Source organism: Rosa chinensis, chromosome 1 (genome assembly GCF_002994745.2).
Source record: "Rosa chinensis cultivar Old Blush chromosome 1, RchiOBHm-V2, whole genome shotgun sequence".
In the NCBI taxonomy this organism is placed as follows: domain Eukaryota; kingdom Viridiplantae; phylum Streptophyta; class Magnoliopsida; order Rosales; family Rosaceae; genus Rosa; species Rosa chinensis.
Genome location: NC_037088.1, coordinates 5,889,959 through 5,910,932, shown reverse-complemented (window position 1 = coordinate 5,910,932; position 20,974 = coordinate 5,889,959). Strand labels below are relative to the sequence as shown.

Genomic DNA, 20,974 nt, shown 5'->3' with positions numbered 1-20,974 from the left:
TGATTGGGATTGGTAACTGACGAGTCGTGCGGTGTTAGAATTGGTAACTGACGAGTGGCACTACCGTAATAATGTTTGTTTCCAGAACCTATATGAGTCTTGAACCTATAGAATTGGGTAAGTGGGCACAATTAGATGAAGGTGGAGTGGTTGGGCATATATTGGTCTAAAAATGTGTAACTGGTCACAACCCCTAAATTTAATTTGCAGCCCAAATTTATTGAAACAAGTTTTTGGGTTCGTGCTTGATGTTTTGCTTTAGTGCTATAACTGGTAGTAGGTGCGACATAAGTAGTGATTCGTTTTGTTTTGTGTCACAATGTGGTGGACCATTAAGTTTAACTACGTTTTATAAGTAAATGATCGCCTTATGTTTCCACACAAAAATTAGAAACAGGAGAAGCATCTACTGCACTCAAAGAAAGATTTTCCATGCCTAATATTCATGCGAATATATTGACAAAAAAAAAAAAAACATGCAAATCATATAAATCTCAACACTACGAATAGAGTTTACAAGCATATGATGAGATATGGTCTATAATTTGTGCACGTAACAACCAAGGTTGTTTGTTTGTTTGTTTGTAGGGTAGGTGTAATCTACCTTTCAATTCCACTAAAAAAAAAACAAAAAATTCTAATGACAAAGTTGAAACATAAGCCTTTCATTCACGTGTGACGTAGTATGAAAAATTAATAATGCAAAGTATTTCGTAATTAAGCATGTATATAATATATGCAATTATCACTTATTTTAGAGTAAAATTGAGTCATTTTTTAACTAATAGCTTTGTGAGCTTTTAGTTATAATAAACATCAAATTCATGCCAAAGCAAAGCATGCCTGTTATTTAATTTGCTTCAATTCTTAATTGTTAATCGTAACTAAACCAACCACTTTCCCATAATCCCATTGGTATATATATGCAGCCTTTCACGGCCAAAAATGTCTAGGAGAAGTTGCCTGAAGTCCTAAACATGACAGCCACCAAAAAGTTTTCAAAGACACACACACACATATACAGATCCTATCTAGAGCGGAGTTCCGCTTTGAAATTACGGAGTGAACTTCGAGTTTTTGGTAACTTTTATGTCACATATCCACATCTCGACCGTTCAGTTTTTAGGTACTAGTGTATAGATCGTCTCTGCAAATTTTCAGCTCAATTGATGATCATTAAGGCATTGATACCTGCCTTAAAGCTAGTACGGTTTAGGTTGGACAGATTCAGTACGTCGATTGGTTTAAGCGAGTTAGATACCTTAACGATAATCAATTTGGCTAAAAATTTGCACAGATGATCTATACACTAGTACCTAAAAACTGAACGGTCGAGATGTAGATATACAACCTAAAAGTGACCAAAAACTCGAAGTTCACTATGTAATTTCAAAGCGGATCTCCGCTCTGGATAAAATGATATAGATCCTATCCAAAGGGAACTTCCGCTTTGAAATTACAGAGTGAACTTCGAGTTTTTGGTAACTTTTAGGTCGCATATCCACATATCGACCGTTCAGTTTTTAAGTACTAGTGTATAGATCGTCTCTGCAAATTTTCAGCCAAATTGATTACCGTTAAGGCATTGATACCTGCCTTAAAGCTAGTATGGTTCAGGTTGGACAGATTCAGTGCGTCGATTGGTTTGAGCGAGTTAGATATCTTAACGATCATCAATTTGGATGAAAATTTGCAGAGATGATCTATACACTAGTACCTAAAAACTGAATGGTCGAGATGTAGATATGCGACCTAAAAGTGACCAAAAACTCGAAGTTCACTATGTAATTTCAAAGCGGATCTCCGCTCTAGATAAAAAAAAAAAAAAAAAAATATATATATATATATATATATATATATATATATATATAGATATATCATGACAATTAGATACGATATAATGTTAGTATCGATATGGAATATTTGGATTTGGTGTAGTGTACGTAACATGGGATGTACCATGAATATTACAAGAATACTTGTTTTAAGCCTGGCCTTGGTCCTTAGGTTTAGGACTACAAGCTCCAACAGTATTTTTCTTAGTTTGGTTTTAGGGATATAAGATATGTGGAGTTTATTCAATTGTCACGGTTTTATATATATATATATATATATATATATATATATATATATATATATAAAGAGAAATGTGAAGAATTTCCAAAAATAATACACTGCAGCCTTATTTGTACAGCTGGATCTTTCTAGGGAATTCTATATTTTGTTAAAATCTGCTGCAGGTCTCTTGGTTAGGTGCGTGGTAATGACCTCTAACATAGTTTCTTGGTCTTTCCTAACATTGCTGGGAGACTTGCTCTAGTATCCCCCTCGATCAAGTGAATGGAGGAATATGAACAAGAATCATGTTGCATAAAACTTAGAACGATCTTTGGTGATAAGCTTAGTGAATATGTCATCAGCTGGTTTGAAGCTAGAACCACTAGTTCTCTGATATAGTGGTAGTCTCTGATATAGTGGTAGTCTAGAACAAGAATCTTGTCGAATGATGAACATGGTCTGAAGCAATGGCATGCAACAGCTAGCGCTGACGTTGTTACACCAAATGCTAGAAAGATTGAAGTGAAAGTCTCTTAGCAATTTGCATATATATATCCAAAATAGACTTTAATTTAGGCTAATTAATTTCATTTTACCTACTTGACCTTTATATCTTAAATCAGTTATGCTCCTACACTTTTAGTTTTATTACATATATCCTTGTGCTTTTCCATGCAGTCAATATTTTCCTAGCTTTTCCATCAATTAGAAAAAGTGGTTCTAATGGGCTTTCTAATAGAAAGATGATTTACTAGTGTATGATGCAAAAATATATTGTAAATGACGAAAATTTTAAAATATATTACACAGTAGTTGACAAAAAAGCTAAGGGTTAGACAAAATTGACTGAAATTGGTAAGCATAGGAACATGCATGATGAAATTTGAAGTGCAGTGAGACAAGTGGTTTAGGATTTAAAGATTAAGAAGGTAACATGAAATTTGCTTTTTAAGATTTAACAACCACATAGCAAAGCTTTGTACTCGGATTTTTTTTTTTATCACATTAGAGAGGTATCAAACTCCCAACCTAGCCAATTTCCAACCTCCCTTACCACTTAGGTTAACCCTAATAGCAAGGTTGTTAATGAAACTTAAAACCAAGAAATATGTGATAACCTCATGTAGACTGTCTATCAATAAGACAGCATGCCCAACCAATATCAGAGTAGCCTTGAAGCACAAAGTAGGCGATGAGTGACTGTCGCCTTGTGATATTGGAGTACTTTTTTACAAATAATTAGTTTGGACCCTTAACATAATATAAATAGTAACCTTTTAATATGTGCGCTCCGCATATGTCAATTGACTTTTGTTTGTATAAAATAAGGAAAATAAAATAAAAAAATTGAAACCACGTTTAAATAGTGTGTTTCCCACTTGTTTTTTTAATAGTCTAACAAGAATTAAGCGATATCAGTTCCACTGTAGCAGTCTGAGAGGGGTGACAAAACAACCACATAGCCTTGAAAGGGACCACTACAACCCGGAACCCACCGCCTTTCCCATATAACCTATATTTAAGGGAACTTCTCCATATCTCGTAAATGTGTTGTAATTTTTTATTATTTTTAATTAATTTATTATTGTATCATGATTTTTTTTTATTAAATAGCCCATGATTATATGAGGGTATTATTGACATTTCAAAAATTTAACTATAAAGAAGGAAATTGACTTAATATATAAGATACTAAGAACCTGCCCGTATTTCTAGCGGGTGATATTGTGATATTAATGAAAAATAGGTCAGCTAAAAAGATTGTATGTGGTTTGTTTTTTCAGACATAGAATAGTGGTGTTTGGTTACTTTTTTGATTTTATGCTTTTGTGTATTTATATTTTATTGACTTAATTTGATAACTATGTTATGTAAGCATATTATTGGCACTTCAAAATTTGATGAAGCCATTTGACACCAAAAGAGCACCTCCATTTAGTGATAGAGATACTAGAAACAGCTCACACTTTATGGATGTGGATGTGGATGTGGATGTGGCAAAATGGTAGTTACCCACCTGAAAGTAGGTGGTTAGTTTTTGAAATTAATAAACTTCGTTTGTTAATTATTTATTTAAGTTTGACTATTCTATTTCTATTAGTTTAGTATATATTATATTATTATTGACCCATTTTGTTAGCCTAACTGGATGTAAAATAAAACAAATAGTTTTAGACTATAGGTTAATTTAAAATAATATTTAATATATGAAGAATATTATGGAAAATAATAAAATAATAAATGAAAATAAAAATTCAGAAAAATAAGAAAATTGTCAAGAATATCTTCTCATCCCACATTCTGTAGATATAACTTCTCAATTCCATTATCTCCGTAATACTTCTCGATCACACTATCTCTAGATAATAGATATAACTCCCTCTATCATATGTATCACTTCCTACTTTTTTCTTTCAAAAAGTAAAAATAAAAATAAAATTGTTTCACACATGCGGTCATAAGACGTGTGTGTGTGAAGTAATTTAATTTTTTAGGGTATAAAAGTACCAAAGAAAAAAAAAAGTAATTCAACAGTGTAAACGGTAAATTAGTTATGGAGAGGTTGGGACCTAAAAATAATTCAACATGGCTGGGAGTGGAAGTGAAAAAGTGATTACAACTACCCTGAAAACAAAAAAATGGTTAGTTAGTTTTGGAAGTTTAATTAGTTGGTTACGTTGAACAAGACTTGAACTAACACGCTCATATTTAATTGACCAAAGTTTACCACAAAATCAAAGGGCGAGTTGAGCAAGAAGACCCTGAATGCTTGTTACAAACCCAGTTAGTTAAGATTTCTGTTCTTTGAAGCATTTTTAATCCCTTTTTTTTTTCCTTTCTTTGTGAATGTGTTGAAAGAGAAACATAAAGAAAGGAGAAAACTCATCAAATTTGGGGTAATAAGGGATCAAATAAAGCTCTCCAGCTTACGATGGCCAAAACGACATTCAATATCATGTATGGAAACAAAACCTCTTTCAATGTGTGTTATAACAAAACAGAGACCCGAAACACCGGGCTATGGAGTGCAGAAAACCCCTTTGTATCATCTCTCCCAATGCTCATCATCCAACTGCTCGCTGTCTTGTTGCTCGGTCACATTCTTGCCTACATCCTCAAACCCTTGCGCCAACCACGCATTGTTTCTAATATTCTTGTGAGTCCCAGTAATATTCTTATTTTTCTCCATCCTTGTTACTCTATATAGTAAAATGCATCATACTCTAGCTAGCTCATGAAATACGTTCCACTATTCCATCGAACAAAATACGTTCCACTATCTTTTGCACCATTAGATGTGCGTTCTCATCTGATTTAATGGTGGAAAAAGTAAGGGCATGTATGCTAGAAGATTTGTTTTAAGATGATGCTATTTGCCTTTTCATTTGTCTACATGCGATTGATTGCTAGAGCATGGATGCATTATTTGGATGCAGGCTGGCGTTCTATTAGGTCCATCTTTCTTTGCTATCACGAGAATCGTGGGAGTTTCCATACTTCCTTTCGATAGCATAATGACCTTGGAGACTCTGGCAAACTTGGGGCTCGTGTTCCACATTTTCCTCATTGGGTTAGAGTTTGAATTCAGACCAGTAGTACGTGCAGGGACAAAGGCTCTCAGCATTGCCCTCGCCGGCGTGGTCTTTGCCATCCCCGCCGGGTGGGCATTGCATACCTATGTACTCTTCCGCGACTTTGAAACCGTGAAAGCCAAAAGCAATATGAAAAATGTAGCGTACGGCCCTATCTTCTGGGGCATTGTCCTCTCCAGCACCAACTTCGCTGATATCACCCAAATTCTTGCCGACTTCAAGCTTCTCCACTCGGAGGTGGGACGACTAGCCTTATCTGGTGCCATTATCTCCGATGTGGCGTCATGGTTTCTTTTTCTTGTGGTAATGGCCATACTCGGTTATGGTAAATTGTACACGGTGTTGTTAACGTTAGGCTTCATTGCATACAGTATTTTTTTACTTCGGCCAGCTCTCGCCTGGGTAATGCGCCACACCACCAAGGAAGACGGCTATAGTGATGTCCAAATATGCTTCATTCTGTTTGGGATTGTATTAAGTGGATTAATAACCGATGCCTGCGGTGGACACTCCATCGTCGGACCTTTCATGTTGGGAGCAATTATGCCCAGGGGGGTACACTTCAAACAAATGTTTGCAGATCGTGTTGGAAAATTTGTGGAAAGCCTGATGATGCCCCTCTTTTACTTGGTCATTGGGGCGAGATTCCATTCTTTTTGGCTACTCGGTGATCTAAATAACAATCTGCAAGCTGAATCTACCGTGCCTCAGCTTGTTGGGGTGATCATCCTGGCTTTCACAGCTAAGATTGTCGGCACTTTCATCGCTGCTGTACTCAACAAAATGACACCTCGCGATAGTTTAGTTCTGGGAATCCTTATGAACACTAAAGGCTTATTGGCACTCCTTATACTCACCTCTGCTCGTGACCTAAAGGTGTGACTACTTTTAATTAATTAACAGTTGCTTATGGAGTCACATGTACAATTACTTACAAAATCTGAAATGCTGAAATGCAAGGCTATAAAATATATATATACACATTTTTTCTTTGTGAAACTAAAAGTTGATGAGTTATCTTCATTGAACAGGCTTTGGACACCCAAACATATGGAGTAATGTTGGTTGCAATTTGGGCAATGACGGTTCCCGTTGGACCCTTCCTAGCCCTCATTTGCAAGTCCACCAAGAGTTCTACACAATATAAACAGAGAAGCATACAAAGTGTAGGAGTTGAAACAGAGCTTCGAATCCTTGCATGCACCCATACTGCGAGCAACGCATCAGGCATCATAAGCCTCATTGACGCTTCCAATCCATCCAGTAAATCCCCAATTCATGTCTTTGCTGTCAAACTGGTGGAACTTACCGACCATAATGCTGCTATGCTCATCGTGCATGATTCTTGCAACAAAACTGGAGCAGATGGCAACGACGACTTGAGCTCCAATGCATTTCAGAACTATGCAAGGCAAAGAGAAAATGTCTCCGTTCAATCACTCACCGCAGTGTCTGCCTACGCCACTATGCACGAGGATATATGCAACATGGCTGACGAGAAGCACGTCAACTTCATAATCCTCCCGTTCCGTATGCCAACTACTATTGATGGAGTCCCAGATGATCGTTATGATCCTCTTCTCACGGAAATTAGTAAGAAGGTCATGGAAAATGCAAAGTGCTCTGTAGGTCTTTTGGTGGATTGTGGGCTTGTCACATTCCACAACGCTTCTTTGGAGTCCCAAAACTTCGTCATGTTTTTCATTGGAGGGCCAGATGATCGAGAGGCATTAGCGTACGCATGGAGGATGGCTAGGCATCCTAGGGTGAACTTAAAAGTTATACGGTTCACCCTCAGTAAAGAGGCATGGGAGGTGAGTTATCATCACGATGGTGATGAGGAATACAAGACAAATGAAAACATTAGGCAGCAGAAACAACTAGACGACGCATGCATAGATGAGTTCAAACTTGAGTCCATGAATGAACCCTCCTTAGTTCTATGTGAGAAGCTGGTGAATAATTTGGAAGACATTATCAATATAGTAAGCACCATGGAAGGTCAATATCAGCTGTACATAGTGGGAAGAGGTCATGATGGTTGCTCCCCAATAACAGCACCGTTGTTCGAATGCAACAAGACCAATAAGCTCGGAACTTGGGGGGAAACATTGGCATCTTCAAGCGTCATGGGAAGTACATCCCTTCTTATAATACAGCAGGGTGCCTCTGTGGATGAATTAGATGAGATAATGGGATCTGACGGGAAACATTTTGGGGATACAACTCGGCAACCTCCCGTAAAAGACGCCGAAGATTCCTTGCTTAGAACTTCATCAGTAAACTAGTCGGAAGTAGCAAACTAAATCAGAAGCATATATGTGTATATACAATTATAAGCACATAATACAGGTTAGATGTCTTTTTGGAATTTGGAGTTTGGAGGATATATTTCGGTTTGGAAAACACTGAAAGGGTTTAGCAGATTAGAAATTCAGGGTTTGGAGAAGAATTGGGGGGTTGGACGTTGGATGAATAGATATTAATTGCTTACTTGTTGTATATGACGTTAGTAATTAGTTCTTGTATCACCAACACCATTTCAATCCAAAAATCTCACTGCTCAAATCCAATCTATATCCAATGAGACGACTGCATTTCAAATTTACTACCCAACTGTGAGGAAGAAAAATAGTGTGGCCGTCACTTTTTTGATTTTATTTTTTAAACTCGAAACGAGAACTTATTGATAATGTGATAGCGATAAAGGAACCTAGCGCAGCTGTAAGGCTTCTTGAACATACTCAGAATCAATTGGCAACAGGTTTGCTACGTAGGGGCCCGTCAACATAAGCATTCTGCATATAACACACTTATACACCAGACCACTCATAAACACAGAAAATTAACCATATACAGAGCAAGATAAAATAAATGAATTCTCATACTCAAATCTAGTTGGTACTGAAAAATGAATGAGCAAACAAACCCAAAAAGCTTTGGAACTAGCGATGGCAAGAATACCAAGCTGGGAGGGTGCTCTCCAGCCACCCTCAACCAGAGAGGGGGGGGGGGGGGGGGGTTGGGTTGGGGGCTGTGGGTAACCCAATGAGTATTTTTGCCATGCCAAAAGTGGGCAAGGGTGGTGGAATGCATCCAAACCGGCAATGGATAGCTGCATACCTTAATCACACACATCTGTCTCAATATGGTGAAAAATAATATTTAGATGGGAAACCAATGAAATAAATAGTAGACGCACAAAGCCAGGGCACTATTCAACAGACTCGGTCTGCAACCCACAAGCTGTAGACCTTTACTTGATACTGAAAAGGTGGACCAAAATTTTCATAATCATAACTTACTAACATAATAACAGAGTGGAAAGAAAAAGCTTGTAATGCTGGTGAAAACAGAAAGATCACCATTTATCTATACTAAAGACAGGAAGAATTACACAGTGGACAATTTGTCTACTAAAGAAAAAACCTAGAACCTAACAGCATAAACACCAACTTCCTATAATGATTTTCAAGTGCAACAAAATTTTACATATATTTTTACCTCTCCGAAGAAGCGAACTTGATACTTAGCATGATGACTAATCTCAAATGGTTTAAGAAACTGACTAAGATCTATACAAGCCATTCACCAATGGTTTGTGCTCGAACCCCCTTTCAGTACCTACCTCACAATTGACAGTAGGATCCAGTTTCTAGTCTGGGTCCGGAAAGTGGGTGAGGGTATCAAAAATAAAAAATTAACATAAGACGTTCAAGCCATACATATCATGTATACCCTCTATAGCATCTAAGTCCAACAAAATTTATAAACATCTTGTGTTACTTCTTTGCTCACTTCCTCACGTAGAAAAGATCTATTCCATACATTAACAAGAGTTTTCATGTTCTTTCCTACTGAATTACTATCATTATCCTTATCAAAAAACAAAAATATTACCATCAGTACTATTTTTTTATTTTAGGTCATTTCTCCAACCCATACATTTTTCTGGACCCTTAGTCTTGTTAAAATGATTCTAAAAAGTCAGACAGCACTATGTACGGCAACATCTTTGAAAAGGATTACTACCCAGTGAGCTATGTATTTGACAAATTAACTACTCAAACAAAAGACAGATCTGAATTTTCAATTGTTCTAGAGCAACTCACTTGGCAAAAGAAAAAAACAAGAAAAAATTAGAAAGAAACTAGTAAGACTTTCAAAACAGAAAAGCTTTTCACTCCCCATACTGAAGATAAGCATTGGCCATGAGTCCACGAGAAAGCAGATAACTTAATACTATCACATTATTTAACTTCAGAGCAGATCACCTTTTATAACACATCCCTTTATAGTTACTACAGTTGGTCGTTCTCTGTATATAACTGCATGTAAGAAATAAACTCTCTCTCGTATGACAAGAAATGCATTTGTCTTAAATGATCCTAATTGAAATATATGCACAGAAGATATGAATAGTCTGAATCAAGCTAGCAATCACGTTTGTCCACAACGGTATCTCCTGCCCCTTGACAACATAGCTGGGCGGGAGATCCTGATTTTAATCAGCTAGCAGAGTAATCTACTCATATTTCCTACTATATTTCAGTATTACTTTGTATTTCTGATGCTTAAACAGTTGAGAGAACAGAACTAAGTCCTTACGTCTTACGAGCATGTGGTAAATGCCACACCTTGTCAATCAGAACAAACACGAAATACAAAAGATAAACATATGATCAATGCAATTTGATTCAAAAACCAATTCATAATGCAATACTATCAGACAACAAAAAACAAGGAGTGATAATTAGCCGTAAACTAAACAGAAAAATTACGACACAGCACACAATTCAGAGCAAGTATTTAAACATCAAGCTAAGTAGAAGTTACCATAAAATTAAATTTCCAATCCTCGAACCGGGCATAATTTTCACCAGATACAAAAAAAAAAACAGTAGCCATTCCAATATCGAAACCATAAACAAAGTACAACAATAAGAAACATTCTTCTGACAACCACTCGATTTTACCTCTATCACTCATACAGCCTTGGAATTCGCCTTGGCCCCGCCTTTCGTCTCCGCCGGCGCGGAGCAACAGCCGCCCTCATGGTGGTGGTGATGGTGATGATGGCCATGATGCGCATGACCATGCCCCGCATGCGCCTTCTTCCCCTTCAACTCCTTCCTCATATCATAAGCATCTTCACCATCAGCATAATACTTAGCCTCCACATCATGAATCTTATACCCCAGAGTCTCCGTGTACAAGTTGAACGCCGCGCGGTTGCTCTTCCTGACGTGAAGCGAGACGTACTCGGCGGCGAAGACCTGCTCCATGGCGTTTTGGGCGGCGCTCATGAGCTTGGTGGCGAGGCCGAGTTTGCGGTGGGTGCGGAGGACGGCGAGGGAGGTGATGTGGCCGTGGCACTCGTTGCTCTCCTCCTCCATCTTGGCCAAGACGTAGCCGACGATGCGGCCGTTGTAGTCTTCGGCGACGTAGAGCAACTGCGGCCACGAGAGGATGTGGTAGAGGTAGTACTTCATCTGGTAGTTTTCCGGGAGGCAGAAGAGGTTGCAGGCTTGCATGGCCAGCAGGTCGTCCATTGTGGCCTTGCGTATGCACACCATTTCTGCAAAGCTAGCTTTCTTGAGTTAGGGTTAGGGTTTTGGGAGATTGATTTGATTTGGATTTGGATTTGGGGACGAAGAAGCGCTTTGCGAGTTTGTGGGTGAGGTCAGGAAGGGGCGTCGGGGTTTATTTTGCTACTCTATCTGTTTTGCTTGGGCTGAATAATGGGCCTCCTTATTTACGGGTTTCTTTTTTACAAAAGCCCAGAAAAATTAAGTACAAAAAAGAGGTTCTAGTTTTAGGGAATTGGAAATTGGAAGAAAATGATCTGTACTTTCATTGATAATAGAAATCTTTATATATAGAGGATCACAAACATAAAATCGTAGCCTTACAAGGAAATATAATCCTACAATGATCCTAGATATCTGTAAGACTAACTCTATTAAGAATTGGACATGTCCTTATGATTTGAACCATACACATAAATTAAATGTCCTTAAATAGTTCTTTTAATTTTACCCTAGCCTAATGATGAAACAAAAACAAAATATTAACATGTGTGCTACAATATATTATAGCCCTTGCTAGCCTTACTCAAGTATCCTCATTCCGACAGAGAAGCAAACTTCTTGGCCGATGCCATAGCCAAGACTGGACATTGTTCCCAAGCCCAGACAATTCCTCTCTCTGCTAGCCAGGCCTTCCTTTTAGATAGTTTAGGTGTTGGGTGTTGTAGAAGTTTCGCTTTGTAATTCCTTTTGCTTATCGAAAAACTTACAATTAGTCTTAACAAGGTTGTACAGATCAATGATCGGAACGTCATGCCTGCTCTCATCCTTGAAGAACATTTCCAGCTTCCTCAACTCATTGAACGCTCGCATATCTATCAAAATCGAGTCATGGTGAGGATACAACTAATACAGCCAGACCAGGGGGAAAATGCATTAATCATGATCAAAAGAGTTGGCTCAAGATAAGAGAATATAGTCAACCAAGGCTCTTCAGAATCATTGTAGAGAACTCAGAACATACATTTAGGAAAATTGCTTACCAAGTCTAGAATGCAACCACAAGGATTATCAAGGGGTCTTCCAACCACCAATATATAATTCAAACTAGTCCATATTATAACAATGTCTCATTAATATATACAATTGCAACAGAAGAATGAAAAAAAAAAATTCAAATAGAGAGACATTTGAATTCAAATAGAAAAAATCCAGTCACAATTCTTCAAAGACACAAGACCAAGTTCACAAACGGTATAAAGATATAACAGCATATTAAACAAAAAGATAAATCCCTAGAAATCCTTTTATGATGAAATCTCAATTCAGAAAATTTCCTCAACTTACAACAAAGTGTACACTTATCACTCCTTATTACGATACCAAAACAAAAGAAAAGAGTATTCATACTTCTGTCAAACAGACACATGAATCAAAATAAATAAAGAAATAAAGCTTCAGACTCATGTGTTGGTGCATACCTCAGCTTCGCAACAAATGATTTCTCAGCTTCCTCTATGTGGTCCTGCAACAAAAATCAATGAATCACCAAAAAATTCAAAATCTCAAAAAATCCTCAATTCTCAAATCCAACCACAAAATTAAATCTCCAAGCTTGCTTACCAAAAACAAACCTATAATCCAGGATATCGAAACCGAATTGTAATTTGCTAAGCTCGAAGCCCATAACATAGCTGCTAACTCTAGGATCTCTGTCCAGCAAATTGAGGTCACTGGCTCGTATGGGCTGTCCAAGGTGGTCGGAATTCAGGGCTCGACCCACCATTCGCGAACAGAACAGAGGAGTGAGGGAGAGAGCCTCGAGATTCGGAGCTTGAAGAGCATCTGAGTCGAGTATTTGAGAGCGTGTCTGAGATTGTTCGCGTCCTGAGAAAAATTGAAATAAAAAAATTAGGTTTTCAGAGATTGAAGAATCTTATGAGTCTAATAGAAATAGGATTAGAAAATGGGAGTGAAACCTTGCGAGAGGAAGGCTCAGCTAAGAGAATAACCAGTGAAAGAGAGAAGGAAACGATGGACTGATAGAGCTGAAGGACTTGAAATTGAAGAGACTGATGACAAATTAAAGCGAGATGGTCTTTATTTTGCCGAACCCAAACCAACGCCAATCTCTTCAGCACAATTTGGGGATGTAGCAAAAAACATAATCCCAATTTTTCAGAAAGAGATGGAGGAGAGAAAAAGTGAATTAGGGGCACCGCAGACAATTTTAGGCGGAGGAGGATGGTGAAGAACAGCAATCTAAATCTAATTGAGAGAGAGAGAGGGTTCAAAAACTAAGAGAGGTCGAGATGCCTTCTGTTGAGAGAGGCTAGCTAGGTTTTGTTTTCTTTCTTTTCCCTTTTGGACACGATGTGGCATGGCAGTTAGATCAATTAAGCTTCAATTTGTCTCAAGTTTCTCCAACAACAGATAAATAAAGGATCGTTGTGTGAGTGTATGATGACAAGGCAGGTTGGGAGGGAAAATTTGCCTACATAGGTTTCATCAAATTCAAACTTTGTCGCACTATGCAACGTCTTGCTGATTGCTTCCATGCTCAGACAACAGAACTATGACAATCTGTTGTACAAATTTGTGCATCTTGCACTAGGTGTACCTAGAGGATTTCTCAAATTTCATACAACATTTCTTATACAACATATATCAAAAAAACTGTTGTGTGGATGGTTCAAATTGAGCTCAATCTGGGAGGGAATTATGTGCTCATTTCCCTTCATCTAGACCTTACATTCATACAACGGAAACCTCTTAACTCAGTTGTGCAATATCTTCCTAAAAAAAGAGTTTTCAATTTGCTTACAGTCACACAACAGAAACATATTTGTATCATTGTATGATAGAGTTCGTGTTAACACGCAACAACAAATTTTAGTTCTATTGTGTGATGAGTGTTGTATGTTTCGATTTTTGTAGTAGTGCATTTTAACGTCGCGGAGACGAACCATTTTAACGTCACGGGGACGAACCATTTTAACGTCTCGGAGACTCACTTGTTTAATGTCGCAGGGACACTCGGTATGCCGCCTCCGAAGATGGCACAAAACTGAAAATCATGTTAGCAATCAAATGCAATAACAAGATATTTATGATAAACTTTACATAATGCGATAAATCTTATCTCGAGCAATTTTCCTTTTCCTCATTGTATAAACAAGCTTTTCCTTTTCTCATTCAACCCCATTAAATGCCTTACTTTGAGTTTGGCTACAACTCCGTCGAAACGATGTTGCCCCCAATCTAGGCTTTTGTAGCGCCTTGATCTCTAACTTGACTAATATGAATGGCTGAAAAATTGAACCCAAGCTATAAACTAACATCAAATTCTGCCACTGCTGCAATATTATAGAGTCAATGCACGTTAATCTCAGGCTTCTTAATTATCAATCCAAAACAGTATGATATAATTCAACGTACGTACACACATGGGTTAGAAAAAACTGGAAGACTAAATAAGACTCATTTTCTAATGCTACCATTGATCATAGGTCATTCAAATATTTAATTTACCATCCCATAAAGCAGTACGTGGCTAATCACTACGTGAATCACCAGTATATAGATATACACTAGGCAAAAGGCCCGCGCGTTGCTGCGGGTATACTATTGATATCGGTGAATTTACATCGAACCTACGTTATAGATATATAACATACAGTAAAACTATATTATACAATGTTGTACTTGGCCAGATTTCAAAATTATACTCATCCCCTGACCAACTGAACAGCAGTTTTGAGTCGGTTTTGGTCTAAAACTTGCTTTGTCAGGTCGTCCATTTATTGCCTATCCCATTGCTTTTCATGCACCAACTCTTGAATTATAGCCTTAGAATGATCCGTTTTGGTGCTTTTACCAATGATATGTTAGATGCATGCTGTTCTTCAAGATTCCAGATACGATTGAGTACTTGTAATTCTCTAGATGTGTAAAGACCCCAATTTGACTCGCCCTTCCTTCCCTTATATGGTGCGACCTACAAAGATCAAAGGGTATCTGAGATTTCAATCTACCAAAAGGAGATATTGGGTAAATTAGCTTGTGAGTCTATGCAAGTCAATTCTGCACCGCCTTCTCAATCGTCAACTCTTGGTATGAACACGATTAAAAAGTCACATTCAATAGACTACAAAAAGAAAGGGAAAAAAAAAAAAAAAAGAATACCTGCAGCTCAATCAATGTTTCACGCTTACGATCTTGCTTAGCTGGATCGATAGAATCAATGATCTCGCAACAAACGTTCAACCTACTGATAAACAGATTCTGCTTCTGTGGATTTGAAACCTCTTTGAGAGACAGATATTACCTCTGCTCCAGCTGAAATGCTTGCTGGGAAAACAACTGAAGACACCCGTTTGACAACATTTAATTTGCTTGCAAGAGAACTGTTTGAAAACCATGTAGCTTGAGTGTTTTTAGGATGATGCTGATGATACTTGATGCTTCTTCAGCTTTTGGCAACAGCCGCATTGAGTGACGGTCTGAATTTGGGCAGATGAATTATTGGAAACAAATCAGAAAACAAAGCAATTGTAAACATTGGTTAGAATGTAAAAACAAAAGACTACATCAAGTTTTTTCCATGTAGTTTATTTCTCAAGTTCGGGATTTTCATAAGTTGTGGTAATGGAAGGAAAGAGAATGAAACTAAATAGTTGGGCACACAATACTCTGATTATGTGCACGAATTTGCCAAGATGACATTGGTGCACAGATATGTCAAGCTTTTGTCTTTTGTGAGACAAAAGCTAAAGTAGAAAAACATTAAGCGACGCAATAAAAGATGAGGGCAACTGAAGTCTTCATTGAATGTGTGGAGTTTCCTATTTTTATTTGTTACAACAGTGTTTCCAAATTTTTTCAGTCACAAATCAATTTTGTGTAACTATAAAGAACTAAACTATGACAAATGTTCAAGTTGAAGTAAGCCAAACATCAGACCAGAAGAAAACTCACCTCCATTCTCCTTGCGCTGCGATCCTTCCTTGCAAATTTTAGGCTAGCTTCTTCAAGAGGCCCATTGGATTGCCATCCGAGTCACACCACATGGGTTTCTTTTTGTGAATCTCATTATACTTTTCATTAACTACAAAAAATCCAAGTAATAACCTCTTCGACATTCCCAGATTGGACACGTCTTTAGAATCAATAGTCCAATGAGCTATTCTTCTTTCTAAAATATTTTACTTTTATATCTGCAGGTTTCGCATACTTTTTTTGGCATTTTCCAGTTGCACCTATGTGAAACATAAATGATTAAGGTAAGCAGTCAAACAAAACAGATTGAGAACCTACTAAGGCTTGTAAGCAAGCTACCATATTAAATGAATATCTAAGAGCATCAAAGGAGAGTTCTACCTGCAACCCCTTTTTGTAAAATCCTTCAGTGTAGACCCTCTTTGAGTCTTTTCAGCTGGAGACCCAAATGCAACACACAGAACCATCAGTATTGCAGTTTTACCACCTACACAGAACAAACCCATGTAAGGCAATAATCTTACACCATCTAAAGAGTAATTTATAGTTATGAATGAAATTATGTTTTTATTGGTATTATATTGTATAAGTTGAATTCAAGCATGTTGCTGAGATAGTTATTGGTTTGAAGAGTTATTAGAAGCTAGAAGTTATCTTCATGATAATACAAATTGAAACAAAAAAGAGTTCGGAAATAAATTTACGAATTTCCTTACAAACCACATCAATTCTTGCAGATTATTTTGTAGCCGCATGAAAGTCTAGCCGTTTAATCATTTGTAGCCGTTTAATCATTTGTAGCCGTATGAAAGTCTGTCCGTGTGTGTGTTTGTTGTAGGAAATTGAAAGTGAAATCAAATGATATAGGAACGATTAAACCTTACCAAGATTTTTCTGATATTCAAACAACACACGCACACACGGATATACTTTTACAATAGCCAATGATCAAGTTCCTATTCCTGAAATTCATACATAACTATACCATGTATTTTGATATAACCTATGATTGATTTGTTTGTTGTAGGGAATTGAAAGTGAAATCAAACGATATAGGAACGATTAAACCTTACCAAGACTTTTCTGATATTCATTCCGATGCGTAAGGCTGAGGTCGGTTATGAGCAATCTTTGACAGCCATGGAGCGTTCTGGAATTGATTAGATGCCGACCTTTTTGCTTATATAGGTCGGACTGCAGGGCAAAACGGTAATCTCATACTGGATCCCTCTTTATTACTGTTTGGCTGACTGCAAAATCTAGAATTATCGGGAATCCTCATCTTCTTTTCATTGGCTTTCCAGATGGTTGTTTTGCTGATATCACCTTGATTGATTTTGAGAGAACATTAACATTAATGGTGAGTGCATTTGTGATTGCAGCATTAAACAGAGCACATTTATTCTTGTTCTTATCAGTAAATTGAGACATAGTGAATAACGTAGTGTAACAAAAGCATTGCAAACTGTATTAATGTAGTGTAATATGTTATGAAATTTTTTACAATAATAATAAAACAATTAAAAAAATTTGTTAGTATTTCTAAGTTTGATAATATTTTAGTCTATAGATTTCGTAGCACATCTTTATAAACTATATTTTTAGTATAATGATTTGGTATATCATTATTATTATTTATTAAAATTTTTAATCCACTTCTTGATGTTACTCTTGAAAGTGCTACATATAATTGTCCATGACTAAAAACTGGTTCCGGCAGATATACACCAACTTGATTCAATGATTGACCCTGACTTTTATTAATAGTCATAGCATAACATGGTCTTATTGGAAATTTCCGTCTCTTAAAAATAAATGGCCATCTGTTTTCAGATGCAGTAAGATCAATTCTCGGTATAAAAAATTTTTGACCAGCATTGTTTCCTGTTAAAATTTTTGTTTCTATCAATCTATCAAATAATTTTGTTATTATCAATCTTGTACCATTACACAAACCAGATGTTTGATTTAAATTTCTTAACAACATAATAGGCATTCCAATTTTCAAAATTAATTCATGTGATGGTAATCCATTGAATTCAAGTTTATTCAAAAATTCTATTGGATATAAAGGATTAATGTTCTCATTATTTCCAGAATTTAATATAATACTATCAGCGCTTAAATAAGTTTTTTTATTACCTGGTAATAAATTTATAACATAATTATTTATCTCTTGAACTGTGGTATTTCGTGGTGTAATAATTGCTCGTTCTCGTAAATAATTAAAATTATCATAATTAGTATAAAAATTTGGATAAGTAGCAAGAAAAACTGCTTGTATTGGATTTGTATATGTATGAATAAGCAAATCATTTGGAATTTCAATCCAAGATGCATCTATATCATTTTCATCGATAATTGAACATATATTACCTTCTCCAATTTGCAATAACCAATTTGAAAATGTTAAAATATTTAACTTTTCTTCGTCAGTCATATTTTTTTTTGACAATCTCATATTCTCTGTTAAATGAAATATTTTAAATGAAGACCATATGTATGAACTATTCAATGAAACTTCAACTACTTGTTCTTTACTGCCTCCTGTAACAACTGGTAAAATTTGTCTAAAATCCCCACCTAATAATATTGGTTTGCCGCCAAATGGTTTCTCTGATTTCATATTAGCATTATCTGATAAAATATCACGTAAAGATTTATCTAATGCTTCGAAGCAATATTTATTACACATTGGAGCTTCATCCCAAATGATTAATTCTGTTTTATCAATTAATTTTGCGAGTTGAGTTCCCTTTTTTATTGGACATATTGATAAATTATTAATTGTCAAAGGTATCTTGAATCGGGAATGAGCGGTTCTACCATTCGGAAGTAATAACGAAGCAATTCCAGATGAAGCGACTGCTAAAACAATTTTGCCTTCAGATCTTAATTTAGCAATTATCGTATGCCATAAAAATGTTTTACCAGTTCCTCCATAACCATGAACAAAAAATGTATTACATGTTTTTTGTTCTATTCCTTTGATAACTTCATCATAAACAATTTTTTGACATGTGTTTAATTGAGCTATTAAATTAGTATGTTCACGTTTTAATTCAAAACAATCATAATTGAGTTCTTCTTTTAACAATCTGTTATTTAACTCTAGTATTTTTTCTGTATCAGGCATTGGTAATCGATGATCTTTTAGTGAACTTGATGATTTGTTAAATATTTGTTCTAATTCAAATAGTAATTGATTTTTCAATTCTGATTCTGATAAAGTAAGATTTAAATTTCCAACTTCAAGTCGAGCTTTGTGTAAAATATCATCACACATATATGACCAATATTTATCTAATAATATTTCAGGGTTTACAACATCGCAGAACAATATTATTGTACTAAAAAGCTGACGAAATTCAAAAGCTGTAGCTGTATGTGAAGAGTCCGTTAATGCTTCAATCCATTCTTTGTCATCACCTAATAAACCTAAAACTTGGCAAGCTTCTTGATAAGAAGTATATGTAATACCATTAATTGTTTTTATTGAATCATAACTACGACAACCTTTTTGTATATTTAATAACATTCTCATAAAATATAATTCACCGCATGTAGGATGTACATATGCTATTCGACCAATAGTTTGACATTGTTTCCTTGGTGTCCAACATTTTTTATGGTCATCCCAAACAAATTTACTTGGAAATTCTGCATAAGTTAATTTAGATGCATCTGGATAAATTGAATTTGCTTTGAACCACGCAGTAAGCATAGTATCTTCTGTACTTTTTTGTTTGATAATTGATTGAACAGATTGATATTCATTAAAAACGATCTTTTGCTCTAAAGGTAGATGAATATGCAAGTGTTGAACAGCTGGATGTCGAGAATGAATTGGATATTCAAATAATCTCCATACAGATTCATGAGGAGTTAGATAACGACAATTAAGATAAGTTGCAATTTCATCATTTCCATTTTCAGATAATAGAAGTCGTGCTCGGTCTGGACCTTTATTGATATATTTAAACAAATATTTAATTAGCATAGATTGAGAGCATAATTCAACATTAATATGAGCATTATATCTCAATAATAAATTTGAATTATAAGGTACAACAAAATTATTTCCAACACGTACATTATTTTTTACTGTAAATTTAGTACAATCATCACGACGTCTATATATTGGGGATCCATTTGTTTCAAATATAGTATTTGTATTATATGGCTTCGGAAAAAATTTTGAACATTTTCCATTTCTCATGCAAGGAGATTTTGAATTTATTTCTCCGCAAGGTCCGTGAATCATAAATTCGCTAACCATATCAAAAAGCCTTGGATTAACCTTTTTATCTGGTAATTCTGCTGAAATAATAAAGTCTATATCAACTGCTGTATAACATTTATAATCTTTTTGTAACCAAAATAGCATATGAGCATGAGGGAGTCCTCTCTTTTGAAATTCTATAGTATGAACATCTGCTTCAATCTGTCCAAAAGGTTCTCCAGATTTGATGTAATTGATCATATTTTGTAATTTTATTCTAAATATTCTTGAAATTATATCAGGTCTATCTTCAGCTTTATACTTTGGTATCTTTTTAAGGTATCTTTCTATTTCAGGCCATTTGACATTGCAAGTAAATGTTATAAATAAATCAGGATTACCATATTGTCTACAAATTGCCATAGCATCTTGATAATTATTAATTATATGTCTAGGACTTCCAGTATGAGAGCTTGGTAAAATTATTCTTTGTCCTAAATCATAACCTCTCTTAACTCCTTTTGAAGCTGCGGTATAAATATCTTTAAATATTTCAGTTCGAAATTTTTCTTGGT

The 20,974-nt window shown here is 35.9% G+C and overlaps 2 protein-coding genes and 2 long non-coding RNA genes across 5 annotated transcripts; 2 read left to right on the top strand and 2 right to left on the bottom strand.

The window, feature by feature from the left end:
• Positions 1 to 4,990: 4,990 nt before the first annotated feature.
• On the top strand, positions 4,991 to 7,939 carry LOC112199066 (cation/H(+) antiporter 15). Its single transcript, XM_040518666.1, has 3 exons — positions 4,991 to 5,215; positions 5,496 to 6,527; positions 6,683 to 7,939. The coding sequence occupies exons 1-3, from the start codon at positions 4,991 to 4,993 to the stop codon at positions 7,937 to 7,939; spliced, it is 2,514 nt and encodes an 837-aa protein (XP_040374600.1).
• A 2,515-nt stretch (positions 7,940 to 10,454) lies between these two features.
• On the bottom strand, positions 10,455 to 11,346 carry LOC112182177 (N-terminal acetyltransferase A complex catalytic subunit NAA10). Its single transcript, XM_024320625.2, has one exon. It carries the CDS (start codon positions 11,225 to 11,227, stop codon positions 10,637 to 10,639), a length of 591 nt encoding a protein of 196 aa, XP_024176393.1. The 5' UTR covers positions 11,228 to 11,346; the 3' UTR covers positions 10,455 to 10,636.
• A 3,371-nt stretch (positions 11,347 to 14,717) lies between these two features.
• LOC112189240 lies at positions 14,718 to 17,372 on the bottom strand. Of its 2 annotated transcripts, none has more exons than XR_002931793.2 (5): positions 17,251 to 17,372; positions 16,559 to 16,664; positions 16,157 to 16,437; positions 15,365 to 15,681; positions 14,718 to 15,176 (listed from the first exon to the last, which is right to left on the bottom strand). It is a non-coding gene; the product is annotated as an uncharacterized LOC112189240 (long non-coding RNA). The 2 variants fall into 2 exon arrangements; XR_005805167.1 differs by having other exon boundaries at positions 14,766 to 15,176; positions 16,898 to 17,303.
• On the top strand, positions 17,246 to 20,967 carry LOC121051110. The gene is made up of 3 exons (XR_005805168.1): positions 17,246 to 17,386; positions 17,482 to 17,537; positions 19,979 to 20,967. It is a non-coding gene; the product is annotated as an uncharacterized LOC121051110 (long non-coding RNA).
• Positions 20,968 to 20,974: the final 7 nt, after the last annotated feature.

Bases quoted from the DNA above. Each gene is read 5' to 3' on its own strand.
- LOC112199066 (XM_040518666.1), top strand. From the start codon at position 4,991: ATGGCCAAAACGACATTCAATATCATGTATGGAAACAAAACCTCTTTC. The intron at 5,216-5,495 runs GTGAGTCCCAGT...ATTTGGATGCAG, and splicing joins GCATTGTTTCTAATATTCTT to GCTGGCGTTCTATTAGGTCC. The intron at 6,528-6,682 runs GTGTGACTACTT...TTCATTGAACAG, and splicing joins CCTCTGCTCGTGACCTAAAG to GCTTTGGACACCCAAACATA.
- LOC112182177 (XM_024320625.2), bottom strand. From the start codon at position 11,227: ATGGTGTGCATACGCAAGGCCACAATGGACGACCTGCTGGCCATGCAA.